The following is a 17,546-nucleotide window of genomic DNA, read 5'->3' on the forward strand; positions in this document are numbered from 1 at the left end:
GCTGTCGACTGAGGCTTGTTTTGTGATGATTACTGTCAAACGTAATTTTCTTTGTGTGTAGGCTGGTTTTCCCCGTGGCGATTGTGATGGTGAAAGTTACAATACACAAATACGAATGTCACTGTTAGGACATTTTTCATCGGCAGAGGCATGCAGAGACAATAATTGCTCTTTTCTTAGGTAAACTAAAATAGTAACAGGTATACCTTATACTCAGCAGTAATGGGCTTAAAGGTGTGACTGAACGTAGTACAGCTAATCAACTTGTAGAGCAATGGCCTGAAAATTTACCAAACACTGCTTTTGAATTTATTGACCACAGGTACGGTTACAGCAGAAAGGGTTTACAATCATAATGTAGAATTTCGTTTTATTTAACATACAACGATTCACAGAAAGTAAAGAGTAATGAGTGTTCTCTCCTACGGTGTGGGTGAGAGACGTCTTCATCACACGCTGATGCCCTTCTGCCTCCAGCTGTCGCCGTAGTTGGCGAGAGCCTCACCGTTGGGGTCGTATTTGGTGAGCAGCTGCTTCATCTCTTCTGGCTTATTCTTCGAGATGAACCCCAGAAATTTGGCGACACCAGCCTTCTGCCCTTCTGAACACTCGCCGCAGTTGGTTTTCACCATCTCGGCAATCAGGCCTGTTACCAATAAACATACATTAAATCATATATAAAACTCTTCCTACTCCACAATTTCGGCAGGATATTAAATGATAACTTTAATCTGATGTCAGTGCAATAACAAAACAGGTAATAGATATTTGATAGTAAAGTTTAACTGTTAGTGCTATTTACAGAAATCCTTTAACAAAATTTACTGCACTATCTTCGATACTTTGAAGGTAGCAGAGATAAAATATAGTGAGCGAAAATTTGTTTATAACTTGTACACTCTGCAGTTATAAAAGTTATAAGACATGAAAAAGATGCCGTAGTTGAGAAGTGTTTGAGTGAAATCTGTACCCTATCCCTGATATTATTCTACCTATCCATTGAGCAAACAATAACAAGAAGAAATTTGGAAAAGTAGCTAAGTTCATGGGGATGAAATAAAAACTCTTAAGTTTGCCGATGACGCAATTCTAGAAGAGGCGAAAACGGACTTGGAGGAGCATTCGTACGAAATAGATACTGCCTTGAAAAGACATTGTAAGATTAACAGCAACAAAAGTAAAACACGGATAATGGAATTCAGTCGAATTAAGCCAGACAAAGCTGAGAGAAATAGATTTGGAAAGGACACAATAAAAGTAGTAGCTGAATTTTGCTATTTGGGCAGCAACTTAACTGGCGATTGCTAGAGTGTGGTATAAAATTTAGACCGGCAGTAGCAAGAAAATTTTTTTGAAGGAGAGGAGTTTATTAGTATGATATAAATCAGAGCTATAAAATCTTTTTCTGAGTTTATATTTATGTAGTTCAGAATTGCATGGGAATGAAACGTGGATGATAAACAACCCATACCAGAAGATGATAGAAGCTTTCGAAATGTGATGTTACAGAAGAATGCTGAAGATTAGATGAACTGATGGAATAACTAATGAGGAAGTACAGAATGGAATTAGAGAAAATACATTTTATAGCACGGTTTCACAAAAGAAGGGAGCGATTGATAAGAGACATCCTGGAGGGAAGTATGGACATAAAAATTCTAGAGGGAGATCTAGCCACAAATACACTAAGCTGGTTCAAATTGATGTAGGCTGAAGTAGTTAAATAGATATGAGGCTTGCACAGAACGTATTAGTGGAAGACCTACAATCAAACCAGTCTTTGGAATGAAGACCGCAACAATAACTGCGAACCTTAAATACGGATAAACAAAAGACGCTTTCGACAGCAAATGTAACCTACCGCTTTTAGAGATTACGAACGCAACTAATTTATTCTGTGTAAATCCATTTCTGTCGATATTGTTTCTTTGAATTGGAGCCACATCTTGTCTAAATTTACATTGTTCATTTAGAAGGAGCGAAAATTGTCTCTCAGGAAGGCGTCTGCTTTTTCGCATAGATATACTTTTCCTTTCTTTTTGGTGGATTTAGCATTTTGTAAACAAGACTATGGCTTCACGAATCAACTTATTTTCCTCATGATATGTGCGGCTTTTTTAGTCCTTATCTCAGAAGAAAGCACTGAAATAATATTTTTTGCAGAATAACCTCTATATAGTAAAATCAGAGCTAACAAAACATAAATCAATTTTGTACAAATACACTGTACCATGGTGGCATAGTGGTTATCGCATCTGCCTAGCGAGAGGAGACCCATGTGGAAATCCCGGCCTTGGTATAAATAAATTTTCATTCGTCGTTACAGTCAGCGTATATACATCACAGATGTTTGAGAGTTGAAAAGGACTGGGGGAAGCATACTGTTTCAATTGATTCAAATCACTTGTGCCTGGATTTCAGGCTAGAATCCCTTTTTTCGTTCACTGTTGAGGTGCTAATCCAAAACAATTGGAGAGGATCTGAAATGGTGTTCGTGTTTAGGAGGAATACCAAGTGAGCCGAGGCGTGAATGAGAATTTGGATTGAGGAGGGAGGGGTGCTAGGGTAGTCTGTGCAGTTGTGCAAAGCTACAGCGTCAGGGTGGCGTAATGGTTAACGCCTCTGCCTACTGAGCAGGAGACCGTATTATAATTCTGGTTTTGGTACAAATTTTCATTCGTACTTCAATCTACATATATAAATTGTAGATGCTTTAGACCTGAAAAGGTCTCGGGAACCACATTGTTTCATTTGATAATAAACGAATGTGATTGTTAATAATTATATTACATTCAAATTAACGTCTAAGCGAACTACTGCATCTAATGCAAGCTTTAAAATAAGTTTTTATGTATTCTTCACACAAACTTGGCTTCCAATAAACGAAACCATCTGATTATTTTGGAAGCCCATTGTGCAACTCTGGTGTTGAGTTTAGGTACCTTAGTAAGCATAAAAAATCCACGTATCAGGGATAAAACCGGAGACAGCCCTTCAGTTTGGTTCCTGCTTCTCTTCACTTCCATTATCTAATGGAAAAACACTATCTTTTATCAAGATCATGTACAGAACACCCCATTAAGCGACTTTGTGAGCCAGTACACGGAAGAAAGACAGGAATTTAGCACCAGCAGTGAACGATGTGATGGTCCAACCAGCGTCCGGAGTAGTGTAAGGAAGCGTTTACACTGTCCACTTTTGTAAGTCAAAATGGGATTAACTTTTTCCTATGTTGACAGGAAATTCTTCACAAATTTCATTGGAATTAAATATTTTACTGCCTTATCAGGAACAGATTAAAGATTTACCAAGCTGTAAAACCTATGGCTATGCATTTGAGAACAGTTTCAATAAATATCAGATAATTTGGATACAACATTCCTAGTTCGTTTTATGATTTTTTTTGTAGTTACGGCAGCATTGCAATTTGCAATGAAAGCGTTGGTTTGTTGTTGTATCGTACAAGGTCATCAAGGAAACATAGTCAGAAGTACTGGAAATGATCACCAAAGAGCTTCTGTTTCAACAGAAAAACATATTTAATGAAAGTGTGTTTGTAGTTTGGAGGAGAGAGACTCACTTTTAACGACTTTGGAGCGGACGTTGCAGTCCTGGTCGGCGTCGCTGAGGAAGCAGTTGACGGCGGCATCAACCCTGGCCGGGTCTGCCAGCACCTCGTCCACGTTGATATTGTCCAGCTGCGAGAGCAGGCGGTTCTCCGCGGCGGCCAGCGCCAGCACGGCGGCCAGGACAACAAAAGTGGAACGGGACATGGTGGGGAGCTGCGTCTGGCTGGATCAGAGAGGCTGTGCAGTGTGCGGAAAGAGTGGACGGCGGCGCTTTTTAAACAGGCACCTGGACCCAGCCTTGGTGCTGAGGCACTGCGAGTTCCATGAAATGTTACTCCGCGCTAGAGTGCTGCGTCACGAGGTCAACAGGTCGTAATTGCCTGTGCAAAGTCCAATACGCGAGAATTCCACCGTTCCTCCGGATTTTCCAGAGTTGATATCTTAGAAACTATTGAGGCCAACCGCTCTCATAATTGTGCGTACCAAGTCCGATACGTGACACTTCTGTCGTTCCTCCGAACTCTGGCAAGATGTCGTTTTAGAACTAACATGCAGTTTACTATACTGTAAAATAAAGAGGCATCTTATGAGTATCTTACAATTACTCACTTTTTTACTGCCGTTGTAGATGTATCTCTGTTGTCTAACGTATTAAAACTTTTTTTCAGCAACATTTCTAGTGTATTAAAAATATTGTGACACATCACTTTCTTCCCCTTGCTGCTTCGGTCGGTCAGCGCGTCATCGAGTTTGCCGAGGGAAGGAAGAACGGTAGAATTACATCTAAGCAATCGAAACTGCACTAAGCTTGGTGACTAGCGTCATGAAGGGGGTGGTATATCACAGAAGCGGTAGACGCCAAATTCTTTATCTGCTGCATTTCTTTACCAGGAATGCATTCCAATTTCATCCGCCCTGACAGTTCCAACCTCAGTTACGTCGTCGTGTGCTGCATATTCATCTTCACTTTCCTGACCAGCATTGATTATTATATTCTCTATTGCTTTTATTATGCCATCTCTGCGCCAATATCCATTTTAAATTCACTGTACTTGTTTGCAAGCTTTCAACCAATCATTCTTGATAATCTTACATAAAGACACTATGGTTATATTTTTTGGGTAGTTAAAGTAATGGAATAAATTTTTTCTGCAATTTTTCATTTCATCTTATTCCATATTAACTCTGTGGTTTTCAAAACACAGTACCGTAGTATGGTGGGAGCGTCGGAGCAACATATACAAAACGGCATCTTCTTAAGTTTTGGCTTATCATAACGCAGAATTTGCAAAAGCTCATTTCTTGTTAAACATGTTTTAGGGCAGATTTTGTTATGTATAAGTCATTAAGTTACCCTTTTCGCGAGTTGCAGTTGTGGGGGCTTTATTTGTGTGGACTGTATGATACAAATGCGTTATGAAGAACAACGATACTACCAACTGTGATATTAGGAATAAATTTCTCTTCTAACCATTTGTGATATACTTCCTCATTCATAACATCTCGATGTGATTTAAAAAAATCACAATTAAATGTGCTCCCTCTAGGAATCCTGTTCCTCGGCGAGCGTGGACAACAAGTACTCTCTGGCCTGCACTGCTAATAATAATTACATCTGGAACTTTCTCATTTTGCAAGCAGTTTTTCATGGTACAAAGAGTATACATCCACCTTTCATCCGTGAATACCACTTGTGTATTTGGCTCTGAGAACTATGGGACTTAACATCTGAGGTCATCAGTCCCCTAGAACTTACAACTACTTAAACCTAACTAACCTAAGGACATCACACACATCCATGCCCGAGGCAGGATTCGAACCTGCGACCGTAGCAGTCTCGCGGTTCCGGACGGAAGCACCTAGAACCGCACGGTCACCGCGGCCGGCACTTGTGTATTTGGCACCTTTCCATTATTTCTGATTGTCGTCAAGCATTCCGCATTCTTTGCAACAAAGTCGGGATGTTCAGTTAGGATATTTCTGTTATATCCTACGTTGTTTGAAATTAATTCCCATCCCTTCCAAAATTTTTCGAAATGTTTCTATTCCCCCTTGAAACTCTGCTCGGCTCTCTCAAAATTGGGATTTTATTCTTCTGCTCGTAATACTTTAACATAATGCTTTATAGAAACTACTTTTGTGGAATGCCTTTGGTTTAGGAGTTTTAACTCTTTTTCCTGTTTCTTCGGCTTTCTTAAAGTCTTTAAAATGTATCTACTTACACAATTGTGCCACGAAAAAAAACGGCGGTCTCATTGATCGATGCCTCTTCCAAACAGTTTTTGCCACCCACAAGATTTTTTTCGGAAGAGGCATCAGTCACTTAGACCGCCGTTTTTCTTCGTGGCACAATTGTGTAAGTCTGAGTATATACTCTTTTTCACCTGAATGTGCCCACTTCCGTGACATTTTCCTCTGTTTCCATTCCCAGGGGTATTGACGGTTATGATCAAGCCCACTGCGCTATGATCTGTATTTCGCGAGGATGATGATGATGATGATATTTGGCTTGTGGGGCGCTCAGCTGCATGGTTATCAGCGTCAGTATAAATTCTCTGTCTTTACAGAGGAGTCTCGCCATTTTCACGAATGATGATGGAAGGATGAGGACAACACAAATACCAAGTCCCCTGACCCGGCCGGAAATCGAACACAGGACCCCGTGATCCAGAACCAGCAAGCTAGCCACCAGAACAAGAGCTGCGGACATTTCGCGTGGACACGCTGAACCACTTCACAACTGATCTGAATGTATTCGCAACGCTATGCGTTTTCCTTCATCACCACTGTACTTGTTTACTATGACGTCATCGCGTCTTTCCGATAACGACCACGGGAGCTAAGTGTAATAGTATCGTGATTGGGTAATAAATACACTCCTGGAAATGGAAAAAAGAACACATTGACACCGGTGTGTCAGACCCACCATACTTGCTCCGGACACTGCGAGAGGGCTGTACAAGCAATGATCACACGCACGGCACAGCGGACACACCAGCAACCGCGGTGTTGGCCGTCGAATGGCGCTAGCTGCGCAGCATTTGTGCACCGCCGCCGTCAGTGTCAGCCAGTTTGCCGTGGCATACGGAGCTCCATCGCAGTCTTTAACACTGGTAGCATGCCGCGACACCGTGGACGTGAACCGTATGTGCAGTTGACGGACTTTGAGCGAGGGCGTATAGTGGGCATGCGGGAGGCCGGGTGGACGTACCGCCGAATTGCTCAACACGTGGGGCGTGAGGTCTCCACAGTACATCGATGTTGTCGCCAGTGGTCGGCGGAAGGTGCACGTGCCCGTCGACCTGGGACCGGACCGCAGCGACGCACGGATGCACGCCAAGACCGTAGGATCCTACGCAGTGCCGTAGGGGACCGCACCGCCACTTCCCAGCAAATTAGGGACACTGTTGCTCCTGGGGTATCGGTGAGGACCATTCGCAACCGTCTCCATGAAGCTGGCCTACGGTCCCGCACACCGTTAGGCCGTCTTCCGCTCACGCCCCAACATCGTGCAGCCCGCCTCCAGTGGTGTCGCGACAGGCGTGAATGGAGGGACGAATGGAGACGTGTCGTCTTCAGCGATGAGAGTCGCTTCTGCCTTGGTGCCAATGATGGTCGTATGCGTGTTTGACGCCGTGCAGGTGAGCGCCGCAATCAGGACTGCATACGACCAAGGCACACAGGGCCAACACCCGGCATCATGGTGTGGGGAGCGATCTCCTACACTGGCCGTACACCACTGGTGATCGTCGAGGGGACACTGAATAGTGCACGGTACATCCAAACCGTCATCGAACCCATCGTTCTACCATTCCTAGACTGGCAAGGGAACTTGCTGTTCCAACAGGACAATGCACGTCCGCATGTATCCCGTGCCACCCAACGTGCTCTAGAAGGTGTAAGTCAACTACCCTGGCCAGCAAGATCTCCGGATCTGTCCCCCATTGAGCATGTTTGGGACTGGATGAAGCGTCGTCTCACGCGGCCTGCACGTCCAGCACGAACGCTGGTCCAACTGAGGCGCCAGGTGGAAATGGCATGGCAAGCCGTTCCACAGGACTACATCCAGCATCTCTACGATCGTCTCCATGGGAGAATAGCAGCCTGCATTGCTGCGAAAGGTGGATATACACTGTACTAGTGCCGACATTGTGCATGCTCTGTTGCCTGTGTCTATGTGCCTGTGGTTCTGTCAATGTGATCATGTGATGTATCTGACCCCAGGAATGTGTCAATAAAGTTTCCCCTTCCTGGGACAATGAATTCACAGTGTTCTTATTTCAATTTCCAGGAGTGTAGCTTGCCGCGCTGCTGCTGCGGTCGCAGGTTCGAATCTTGCCTCGGGCATGGGTATGTGTGATGTCCTTAGGTTAGTTAGGTTTAAGTAGTTCTAAGTTCTATGGGACTGATGACCACAGCAGTTGAGTCCCATAGTGCTCAGAGCCATTTGAATCATTTGAACCAATAAATAGCTTTCTGCCTTATTCCTAACACCCCACAGGCATCGTCACACTAACACCACCGGAACAAATGTTATAGCGAAGAACGGTTTAGTCACATTACGGTGCACCCTTTGCAGTAAACAGGAAGATTATTTTTCTTTGAAGCGCACTAGGTCATTTCAGCATGTATCAACTACACTGGGAAATCGCGTGATTTTGCAATTCATAGACAGTATGATTACCATTCGAACCCTTGTTTGCACACAATGGCACTAAATTGGCAGTGTTTCTGGAATAAGTAGTAAGCGATGAACGCTGGAGTGCGAATTATTTTCCGTAGCGGAATTCTTGCATAAATGCATTCAATATTCTACTAGGTTTACGCCCGAGTCTTTGCCCACGTACACCTGTGTCACATATACTGAACACATAGATGATTCACCGCTGTTTTACACCATAAGACTCCACAGAGGGTGTTAAATTTTATTTGTGGTATTCAGCCGTGTCGTCCATATTCTTAGATCCGAAACACATCGACGAAATTATTTGTTCGTTACAGTGCTCATTCCCTCAGCCTGGTCGACACAAGGAACAGCACAAACAAAGAAAAGTTGCACTTCATACTTTTAAAGTATTCAAAGTCGATTAAATACAGGAAATAAAAACCGACAGTTCGTTTTAGAACTTTTGTATGTATCATGCCATTATCGATCCCTATGGCAAGTATGATTATCTCATTCCCGCAGTACATTTATACAAAAAATGAGTCATTTATATACCAAATTTGCTTGAAATTGCTCTAGGCGTCCTCGTGTTGTGCTTTTACGTAGCACTCATTTTCAGCCACATGGATGCTAAGGGCATCTTAATGACACAGCATCTTCTTTTTTTATTTCCAGGTTCCAAGAGATATGTGTGTCCAGTTTGGGAGGAATTGCTTCAGGCTTTACAGAGATGGCCCGATATGTCCCCACCTAGCAGACCCTCTTTACTCCCCGACACCTCTCTGCCACAAAAACACACCCACCTTGGAGCGAGGTGTTATCAGGCATGCCTCCAATAAAGCTAGCGACCCCAGAAACTATGTCTACGATACTAACATCTGTCGTTATCGAATATTTTTACATATCATGCCTTCTCAGCCCCACACTGGACCGTGTATGTAGGAGTGTATCACCAGACACAGTATTTTTACACAAATAATTGAAATAATGAGTCATATGTATACAGAGAATTTGAACGAAGGTAGTCCATAACTTAGTGTGTCCCCACACTCACAGTGCTTATTTCCAGACTGTAAATTATTTGTGTACCAAGTTTACTTGAAATCAGTCCTGTGGTTTAGGAGTAGTTGAGTAACATGCATAAACATACATGTTAATAATACATACAAGATTATTAGCTCAGAATTCCAGTATTGTCCGGGTACTTCTTTATTCCATTCCTCTATTAGGCCATCTCCTCCTCGCTTTTCCCTGCCAGTCTCCTCCTCCTCTATCCCAACACTCATCTCCTCCTCCCACTCTCCCTGTTCATCTACTCTTCCCCCTCCCCTCTCTCTACCAACCACCACCTCACCTCTCTTTCTATCCATCCCCACTGTCTCTATCCATTTACTCCTCTCCTTCCTCTCTCTGCCCATTTACTCCTCCACCTTCTCTCTGTCCATCTCCTCCCAACTATCCTGTGCATCTCCTCCTCACCTCTCCCTTTGCCTGTTTCCTCCTCCCCTCTCTCTGTCCATCTCCTCTATCTTTATTCCTCCATCCACCTTCTCCCTCTCCTGTCTGTCTGTACACCTCCTCCGCCCTGCCTTCTCTGTCTATCAATCTTTTATCATACCCAACCCCACGTCAATGAGACGTTGTGTAATATCCCTTTTTTCAAAATTAATTGCACTACCGATCATTCCAAAGATGGAATAACGCTACGTTGTAACCTTTGAAACAAAATACATTAATTTCTTTGGCGAGGGATTTTGTCTCCGAACTCACTCACTCACACTATCGTCTTCTGTCTCGTTGTCAAAACATGATGTAACGAGGGGGTACGGAATTTTCTCGTGCTTGTACATTTTATGACACTATATACGTTCAAAGGGAATACTAATATTTACTAACACATTTATTTTCCTTGTCCAAACTCATTTTTTATTTTTTTCAGGATTTGTAAGACGAGACGACTTGGAAGTCTTGATGTGGTGATGCGATTGATCGGCCGCCATTATAGCCGCCTATATGCAAATTTTCATGAACTATCAGAGAACCTGCCTTCATTACCTTTTCATGATTTGCGAAGTCCAATTACTACTTATTGAATGCATTTTTATCATAGCTTTATTACTGATACGCGGTCTAGCATCACTTTATTAATTACTAACCACGGAAACCAGCTACGCCAACCAATTTATTTTCTTTATTCTAAGGCATGTCGTTATAATTAATTAATGTCTCTATCTCAAATAAGCATAGAGAAATCTTTTATTGTAAATCAGTGGAGAAAATTTATTATAAATGGCGAGACCGAGATAGGACGTGTAAATTCTAATCATTTCCTTTAATGTTTCCTGGAATTCCGCCTCTCAGGTGTGGGATGAAAGCATTGTTATTCTGAAACTGAATAAAAAGATAATTTACGAGCAAAATTGGACGCAGTAATCTTACGTGAGGAACCCATTGCGGAAGGCGACGCATCAACATCCCCATTTCAGGTACCGACATTAGGCGTAGCAAGCTTTCTCCTCCAGTGGTTATGATATTAACTGTAGGAACTGGAGGAGAAAGCTTCCAACGCCTAATAGCATTCGTCCACCAGTACTTGGTTAATGTATATTTGCCTTTACGTATGTATGATGATGAGCTATGTGTCAGAATATGGCCTGTGTTTGCTTGTATATAATGGCGAATGTGCAAATTCATATTTAATTACGTTAGCTACTATCGTTAGCTACTATCTTTCTTAGCTTAATTCTGTAGATACCTCTTCCAGTCTTGGTCGTCTACAAAAAAAATTTAAATTATTTTCTTAAATATGTTTGCTACGACGACAATAAGAAAAGCGAACAAATTGGCTAAGCGCGATAACAATGATGTTGAAATGAACGCTGAACAAAGCGAACTTGACATCATGGATGTATAAAATTCTCTTATTTCCGATCCCGAATCAGAACTCAGCTCTGAAACGGAGGTAGATACTTTACACGAAAATTTCCTGTGTGAAGATAACCGCAGACCATCAAACAGGCTTTGAAACTGCTGAGGACGTTTCAGGGGAACTAGACGTTCCAGTGGACAATGTTTCCCGTGAATCTGAATTGCAAAGTAATAATCCACTTATTATTCAATTATGCTACTGATGAAAAAAGTTAAGGAATTGTCAGCTAAACAACAAAAGTTTTTGACTGAACAAGAAAAGTTATTTGAGGATTTTAAGATTTATTACTAAGAGTTACGTAAAGTCTTAGAAATTTTCAAGCAGGACAGAAAAGACAATTCTATGAATTAGTAACTTCAACTGCTAATTTTAATAACTTTTCACTGCACTACAATCGTTTGAAAAGTGACGTACCACAGTTGAAAACAGCTTATTGTGATAGTCTAGTAGTCATATCAGGTTTGAAAAAAGAACAGTAATAAATACGTGGTACCGTAAAATAATCAGAAAATAACGTGAATACTTCTGTCGAAAAGCAGGGGGCCAAAGTGGAAAAACGGTTGAAAGATCAATGTAATGGCTAACAGAAAAAAATATGGAGACAAACGATAAACTGAATTCCGAATTCGAACGAGCTGTGAATGAAAGGGTCAATGCCGCCGTATCGAACTGTAACAATTGTGGGACTTGAATAGCTCAGATAAACTTTCAATAAAGATTTACCGGAATGGCGTGGCCAGATGACTATGCAGATTTCTAGCATGCAACAAGAAATATCTGCAGTCAAAGGTTTAAATCAAAGCACAGCACGGACTGCCAACCAAATTCTCAATGAAAGTACTAATCGCAATGTTTTACCGAAGCCGTACTGTAGTGTTGTGGTTTCTAGTGGCTTGTTACCGAACAATTTACCGTAGGAAATACCGGCAACCTCTATGTTGCACAGTGTCTTTCTTGAAGACAGCATTCTCAAACACAGGTGATTCAGGCCTTATATCACAGAAAAGAAAAGTCTACAACTGATTGTATTCATTAAGTCCTTCAAAGGGCTGTTAGCGTCATCCAGGTCGGGAATGATCCAGTCTCACACAAAGATGTGCTGAAAATTGTGAAGGCAAAAATGTGGTGTCACCGCCAGACACCACACTTGCTAGGTGGTAGCCTTTAAATCGCCCGCGGTCCGTTAGTATACGTCGGACCCGCGTGTCGCCACTATCAGTGATTGCAGACCGAGCGCCGCCACACGGCAGGTCTAGTCTAGAGAGACTTCCTAGCACTCGCCCCAGTTGTACAGCCGACTTTGCTAGCGATGGTTCACTGTCTACATACGCTCTCATTTACAGAGACGACAGTTTAGCATAGCGCCTTCAGCTACGTCATTTGCCACGACCTAGCAAGGCGCCATATTCAGTTACTATAATTACTTCAAGATTGTATTCTGAACAGATAATATTGTGAATCATGTACCGTCAAGAGCGACGTTCATCATCAATGGATTAAAGTTAATTACAAACTAATTACGTCCGCTTTCTGAATTCTCATTCCTTGTCATGTTCCAGACTTCACGTCAGTATAGTTCTTCCTTCCTCACGCCAGCCTGGGTGAGCTAAAACGCGTGCATTTCGGCCTCCACTCGTAACACGGTGTTGGCTCTTCTGCCAACACATTTAGACTAAGACGACACAGAACACTTTACGTCGTTCCTAGATTCAAGTGAACTATACACGAAGATGTGAAGACCATTAAGAACAACAATAACGGCTATAACAATGCGTCGCTGCCGAGCCAGCCGCGCACATACCATAGAAAGCAGAGCCAGAGAAATGAAATTAATATTTACACACAGCATAGTCGGGTAGTAGCCGGACTGCCTGATAACCACAGGTCCTATCAAGGACATCGTGTGCTTGTCATAGAAGTGACGAAAGATCCGCTACACGCTGTTCATGTTGAAGGTTCGACAAACTGAATTCGACGTCATTAAGCCCTCCGATGTTGATCCTATCACAGGATGGGGGCAGTGTTGGCGGTCACGTGGAAATGCTCCGCTGTAATGGGGTGATATTAAACAACAACTATACAATGATCAGCATACAGATCAGAATCAAATGCAAGTAATGATGCAAGAATCTATAAACGCTACCGTAGGAACAATCCTTACTACGATTATCCTGGATACTGATGCCTTTGTGAATGTCATGTCATAAAAATTACTTAGTAAGATTTTGGAAGTCAACATAGTACCAACATATCTGGTGCAAGGTCGCAGCCTAGCAAATGACAATGCCCGTTCCTAATTGCGAAGAATTTTATAATTGACTGTTTGGTAGGTATTGAGTTTTTAAGGAACAACGACGCTACGATAGACTTGCATCGAGAGTGAACATTTTCAAGTCAACTTAACGTGATAAATACCGGCATGGAATGAGATTAAGATTTTTAAAGGCTAAGTGTGCATCTCTTGACGATAATCGACTTGGTGTAGTAAGAACCGTACAGACAACGCTAGTGGCGTTGATGGTGTACTTAAATCACCCCAACTTTATGAGCAAAAACGATAACAATTGTATGAATTACTAATGACACATTTACATGTATTCAATGAAAGCCGTGGATTGATAAACACTTATGTCTGTCATGTGGACGTAGCGCAATATAATAATTTCTGTAGAAGGTCATCCCCATCCCCTGGGTGAAACTTGCGGCTGTAGGACATGACACTGGAGGACATTATCATGGAATATTATTGAGCCTTCACACTCTCAGTATTGTAGTCCTTTATTACATGTACAGAAGCCTAATGGAGATGTACGTCTGGTCCTAGATGCACTCGCAGTTATTAAAATTATAATAACAGTATGTACATAACCTGAGAATTTGGAGGAGTACTTACAAAAGTTTCCGAGCCGTCTAAGGCACTGCAGTCGGCGGAGGTTCGAGTCCTCCCTCGGGCATGGGTGTGTGTGTTTGTCCTTAGGATAATTTAGGTTAAGTAGTGTGGAAGCTTAGGGACTGATGACCTTAGCAGTTAAGTCCCATAAGATTTCTCACACATTTGAACATTTTTACAAAAGTTTCTCGATGTACACAACTTATCTAGACTCCATTTGACATCTTCCTACTGGCAGATCCCATCCAATAGCAGAGTCCAGGTAATACACAGCTTTTGTTTACGCTGGCAGGAGCTACTTGTTTTGTGTTTTACAGCTTTCGGTCTAAATGTGAGCTGTGGTGCATTTATTACAGGGTTAGACACTGTGCTCATATCTGATATGGTAGACAATATAACGTGTTATGTCGATAATATTTTAAATGCTGCTCCCAAATGGAAACAACACCTGGATTTATTAGACAGAATTTTGTGCAAATTTTCACAGAATGGAGTGACAGCTAATCTTTAGAAGTCGATATTTGGCAGAGAGAAAATAAAGTTTCTAGATCTTGTTTTATTTCCCCATCAGGTATAGTACCTGATCCTGACAAAATTAGTAAAGAAGAACACAGGTTGGTTTTGGTCAGATAGATCTCAAACAGACTTTGATGCTATTAAAGACGCATTTGTGAATTCCGACATCCTACGTCACCCTGAGATGAGATTAGACGTTTGTTTTGCCACTGATGCATCCTTTACAGAGATCAGATCTTGTCTGTTTCAGGTACCAGAGAGAAATGGTAAAGCCGAGGTTAACATAATCAGTATTTGGAAGTAAGACCTCGTCTTCACGTGAAAGTGGACATTCGGCTACCGAACTTGAAGATCTAGTTTTCATTTGGGCTTTTGAGAAATGCATTTAATCACGCATTTATCGTAAACATATCAAGGTGTACGGCGATCACCAGACACTTAGCTTCTAACATTTCAGCTCTTGCATCGTAGAATTGGTAGATGGACAGCATTTATTCAGAATATGACTTTCAGACAATCCATACACAAAGTAAGAATAATGTTGTCGCTACGCTTTGTCGCATCTGACAGGAGTAACTGAACTTTTTGATATCACTACACAAATCACAGACTACCGAATACTCTCGCTGAATGACATTCGCTACGGGCAGTGCTATTTAGACATGTATCATGACATAGCAACAGTGCATGATTCAGTTCCTAGGTCGTATAACGTAAACACTTCTATCAGACAACCTATCTAAGACAATTCAGCAACATTACGAGACTCACAATTACGTATTGTTTTACCGAAACAACGTCAACAGTAATAACTGGTGTGTATGTATCTCTAGTACGTATAGAGAATCTTTAAGTCGGCTTACTCACTATGTTTGGGGTCACAGCAGTATCACTAAATGCTTCAGGAAACTGAATTTATACAGCTATTTTCCAAACATGTACATGTACACTAAACAGTTTCAAAACTCTGCCTCATGTGCCAGAAGGGTAAGCAAACAAACAAATGCTTTAACACTGAACTGTACGCAATACTACCACATAACCAATGCGTTTAGTATCTGTCGATACTATGCATAAACGCAATGGTAAGTGTCAGTTGTTTTACATCAGTCCATTCAAAATCATTAGCATATCCATCAGATTTTCTAAAATCATTGGGGGAAGTGGCAACAAAACGACTATTCACGTTGGTGTGTAGAATATATGAGTCTGGCGATATACCATCTGACTTTCGGAAAAGCATCATCCACACAATTCCGAAGACGAAAAGAGCTGACAAGTGCGAGAATTATCGCACAATCAGCTTAACAGCTCATGCATCGAAGCTGCTTGCAAGAATAATATACAGAAGAACGGAAAAGAAAATTGAGAATGCCCTAGGTGACGATCAGTTTGGCTTTAGGAAAAGTAAAGGGACGAGAGAGGCAATTCTGACTTTACGGCTAGTAATGGAAGCAAGGCTAAAGAAAAATCAAGACACTTTCATAGGATTTGTCGACCTGGGAAAAGCGTTCGACAATATAAAATGGTGCAAGCTGTTCGAGATTCTGAAAAAAGTAGGGGTAAGCTATAGGGAGAGACGGGTCATATACAATATGTACAACAACCAAGAGGGAATAATAAGAGTGGACGATCAAGAACGAAGTGCTCGTATTAAGAAGGGTGTAAGACAAGGCTGTAGCCTTTCGCCCCTACTCTGCAATCTGTACATCGAGGAAGCAATGATGGAAATAAAATAAAGGTTCAGGAGTGGAATTAAAATACAAGGTGAAAGGATATCAATGATACGATTCGCTGATGACATTGCTATCCTGAGCGAAAGTGAAGAAGAATTAAATGATCTGCTGAACGGAATGAACAGTCTAACGAGTACACAGTATGGTTTGAGAGTAAATCGGAGAAAGACGAAGGTAATGAGAAGTAGCATAAATGAGAACAGCGAGAAACTTAAATCAGGATTTATGGTCACGAAGTCAATGAAGTTAAGGAATTCTGCTACCTAGGCAGTAAAATAACCAATGACGGACGGAACAAGGAGGACATCAAAAGCAAACTCGCTATGGCAAAAAAGGCATTTCTGGCCAAGAGAAGTCTACTAATATCAAATACCGGCCTTAATTTGAGGAAGAAATTTCTGAGGATGTACGTCTGGAGTACAGCATTGTATGGTAGTGAAACATGGACTGTGGGAAAACCGGAACAGAAGAGAATCGAAGCATTTGAGATGTGGTGCTATAGACGAATGTTGAAAATTAGATGGACTGATAAGGTAAGGAATGAGGAGGTTCTACGCAGAATCGGAGAGGAAAGGAATATGTGGAAAACACTGATAAGGAGAAGCGACAGGATGATAGGACATCTGCTAAGACATGAGGGAATGACTTCCATGGTACTAGAGAGAGCTGTAGAGGGCAAAAACTGTAGAGGAAGACAGAGATTGGAATATGTCAAGCAAATAACAATTGAGGACGTAGGTTGCAAGTGCTACACTGAGGTGAAGAGGTTAGCACAAGAAAGGAGTTCGTGGCGGGCCGCATCAAACGAGTCAGTAGACTGATGACCAAAAAAAAAAGCATATCTAACACTGGAAATTATCTCTTGGCTTTCCAAGACCAGAGAAAATCAAAGGTTTAAATGCCCTTCATGAATGCATGTTTACATAGCAACCAAGTTTTCAAGCTGAGAATCATCCTGAAATATATATGTTTACTGCCGGTATATTATGAAATGTTTTGTCAGACCCAAGTTTTTCTACATGTAACTACATTCCACGAAAAGCTATTAATGTTGGTACACTGAGGATACTCGATTGAAGTATTACTTGTATGGAAAAACTAAAGAGTAATCCGATGTCCAAACATACATTCTATTTTTCCATTATTTTCTTTAGCATGAAAAGACATAAACTAATATAGCAGCCTCAATTTAATAGTTTATTTGAATTATCAAAAAATTACCAGTGACTAGAAGTGAGAT

General features: G+C 41.7%; 1 protein-coding gene across 1 annotated transcript; it reads right to left on the minus strand.

Moving 5' to 3' along the window:
- Positions 1-286: 286 nt before the first annotated feature.
- LOC124616040 (ejaculatory bulb-specific protein 3-like) lies at positions 287-3,836 on the minus strand. The gene is made up of 2 exons (XM_047144265.1): positions 3,581-3,836; positions 287-646 (listed from the first exon to the last, which is right to left on the minus strand). Exons 1-2 carry the CDS (start codon positions 3,771-3,773, stop codon positions 450-452), a joined length of 390 nt encoding a protein of 129 aa, XP_047000221.1. The 5' UTR covers positions 3,774-3,836; the 3' UTR covers positions 287-449.
- Positions 3,837-17,546: the final 13,710 nt, after the last annotated feature.

The sequence above is a fragment of the Schistocerca americana genome, chromosome 5 (genome assembly GCF_021461395.2).
Source record: "Schistocerca americana isolate TAMUIC-IGC-003095 chromosome 5, iqSchAmer2.1, whole genome shotgun sequence".
Taxonomy (NCBI): Eukaryota; Metazoa; Arthropoda; class Insecta; order Orthoptera; family Acrididae; genus Schistocerca; species Schistocerca americana.

Coding starts and splice junctions, on each gene's coding strand:
- LOC124616040 (XM_047144265.1), bottom strand. CDS start 3,773: ATGTCCCGTTCCACTTTTGTTGTCCTGGCCGCCGTGCTGGCGCTGGCC. Junction 647..3,580: donor CCGCTCCAAAGTCGTTAAAA/GTGAGTCTCTCT, acceptor TATTGGTAACAG/GCCTGATTGCCGAGATGGTG.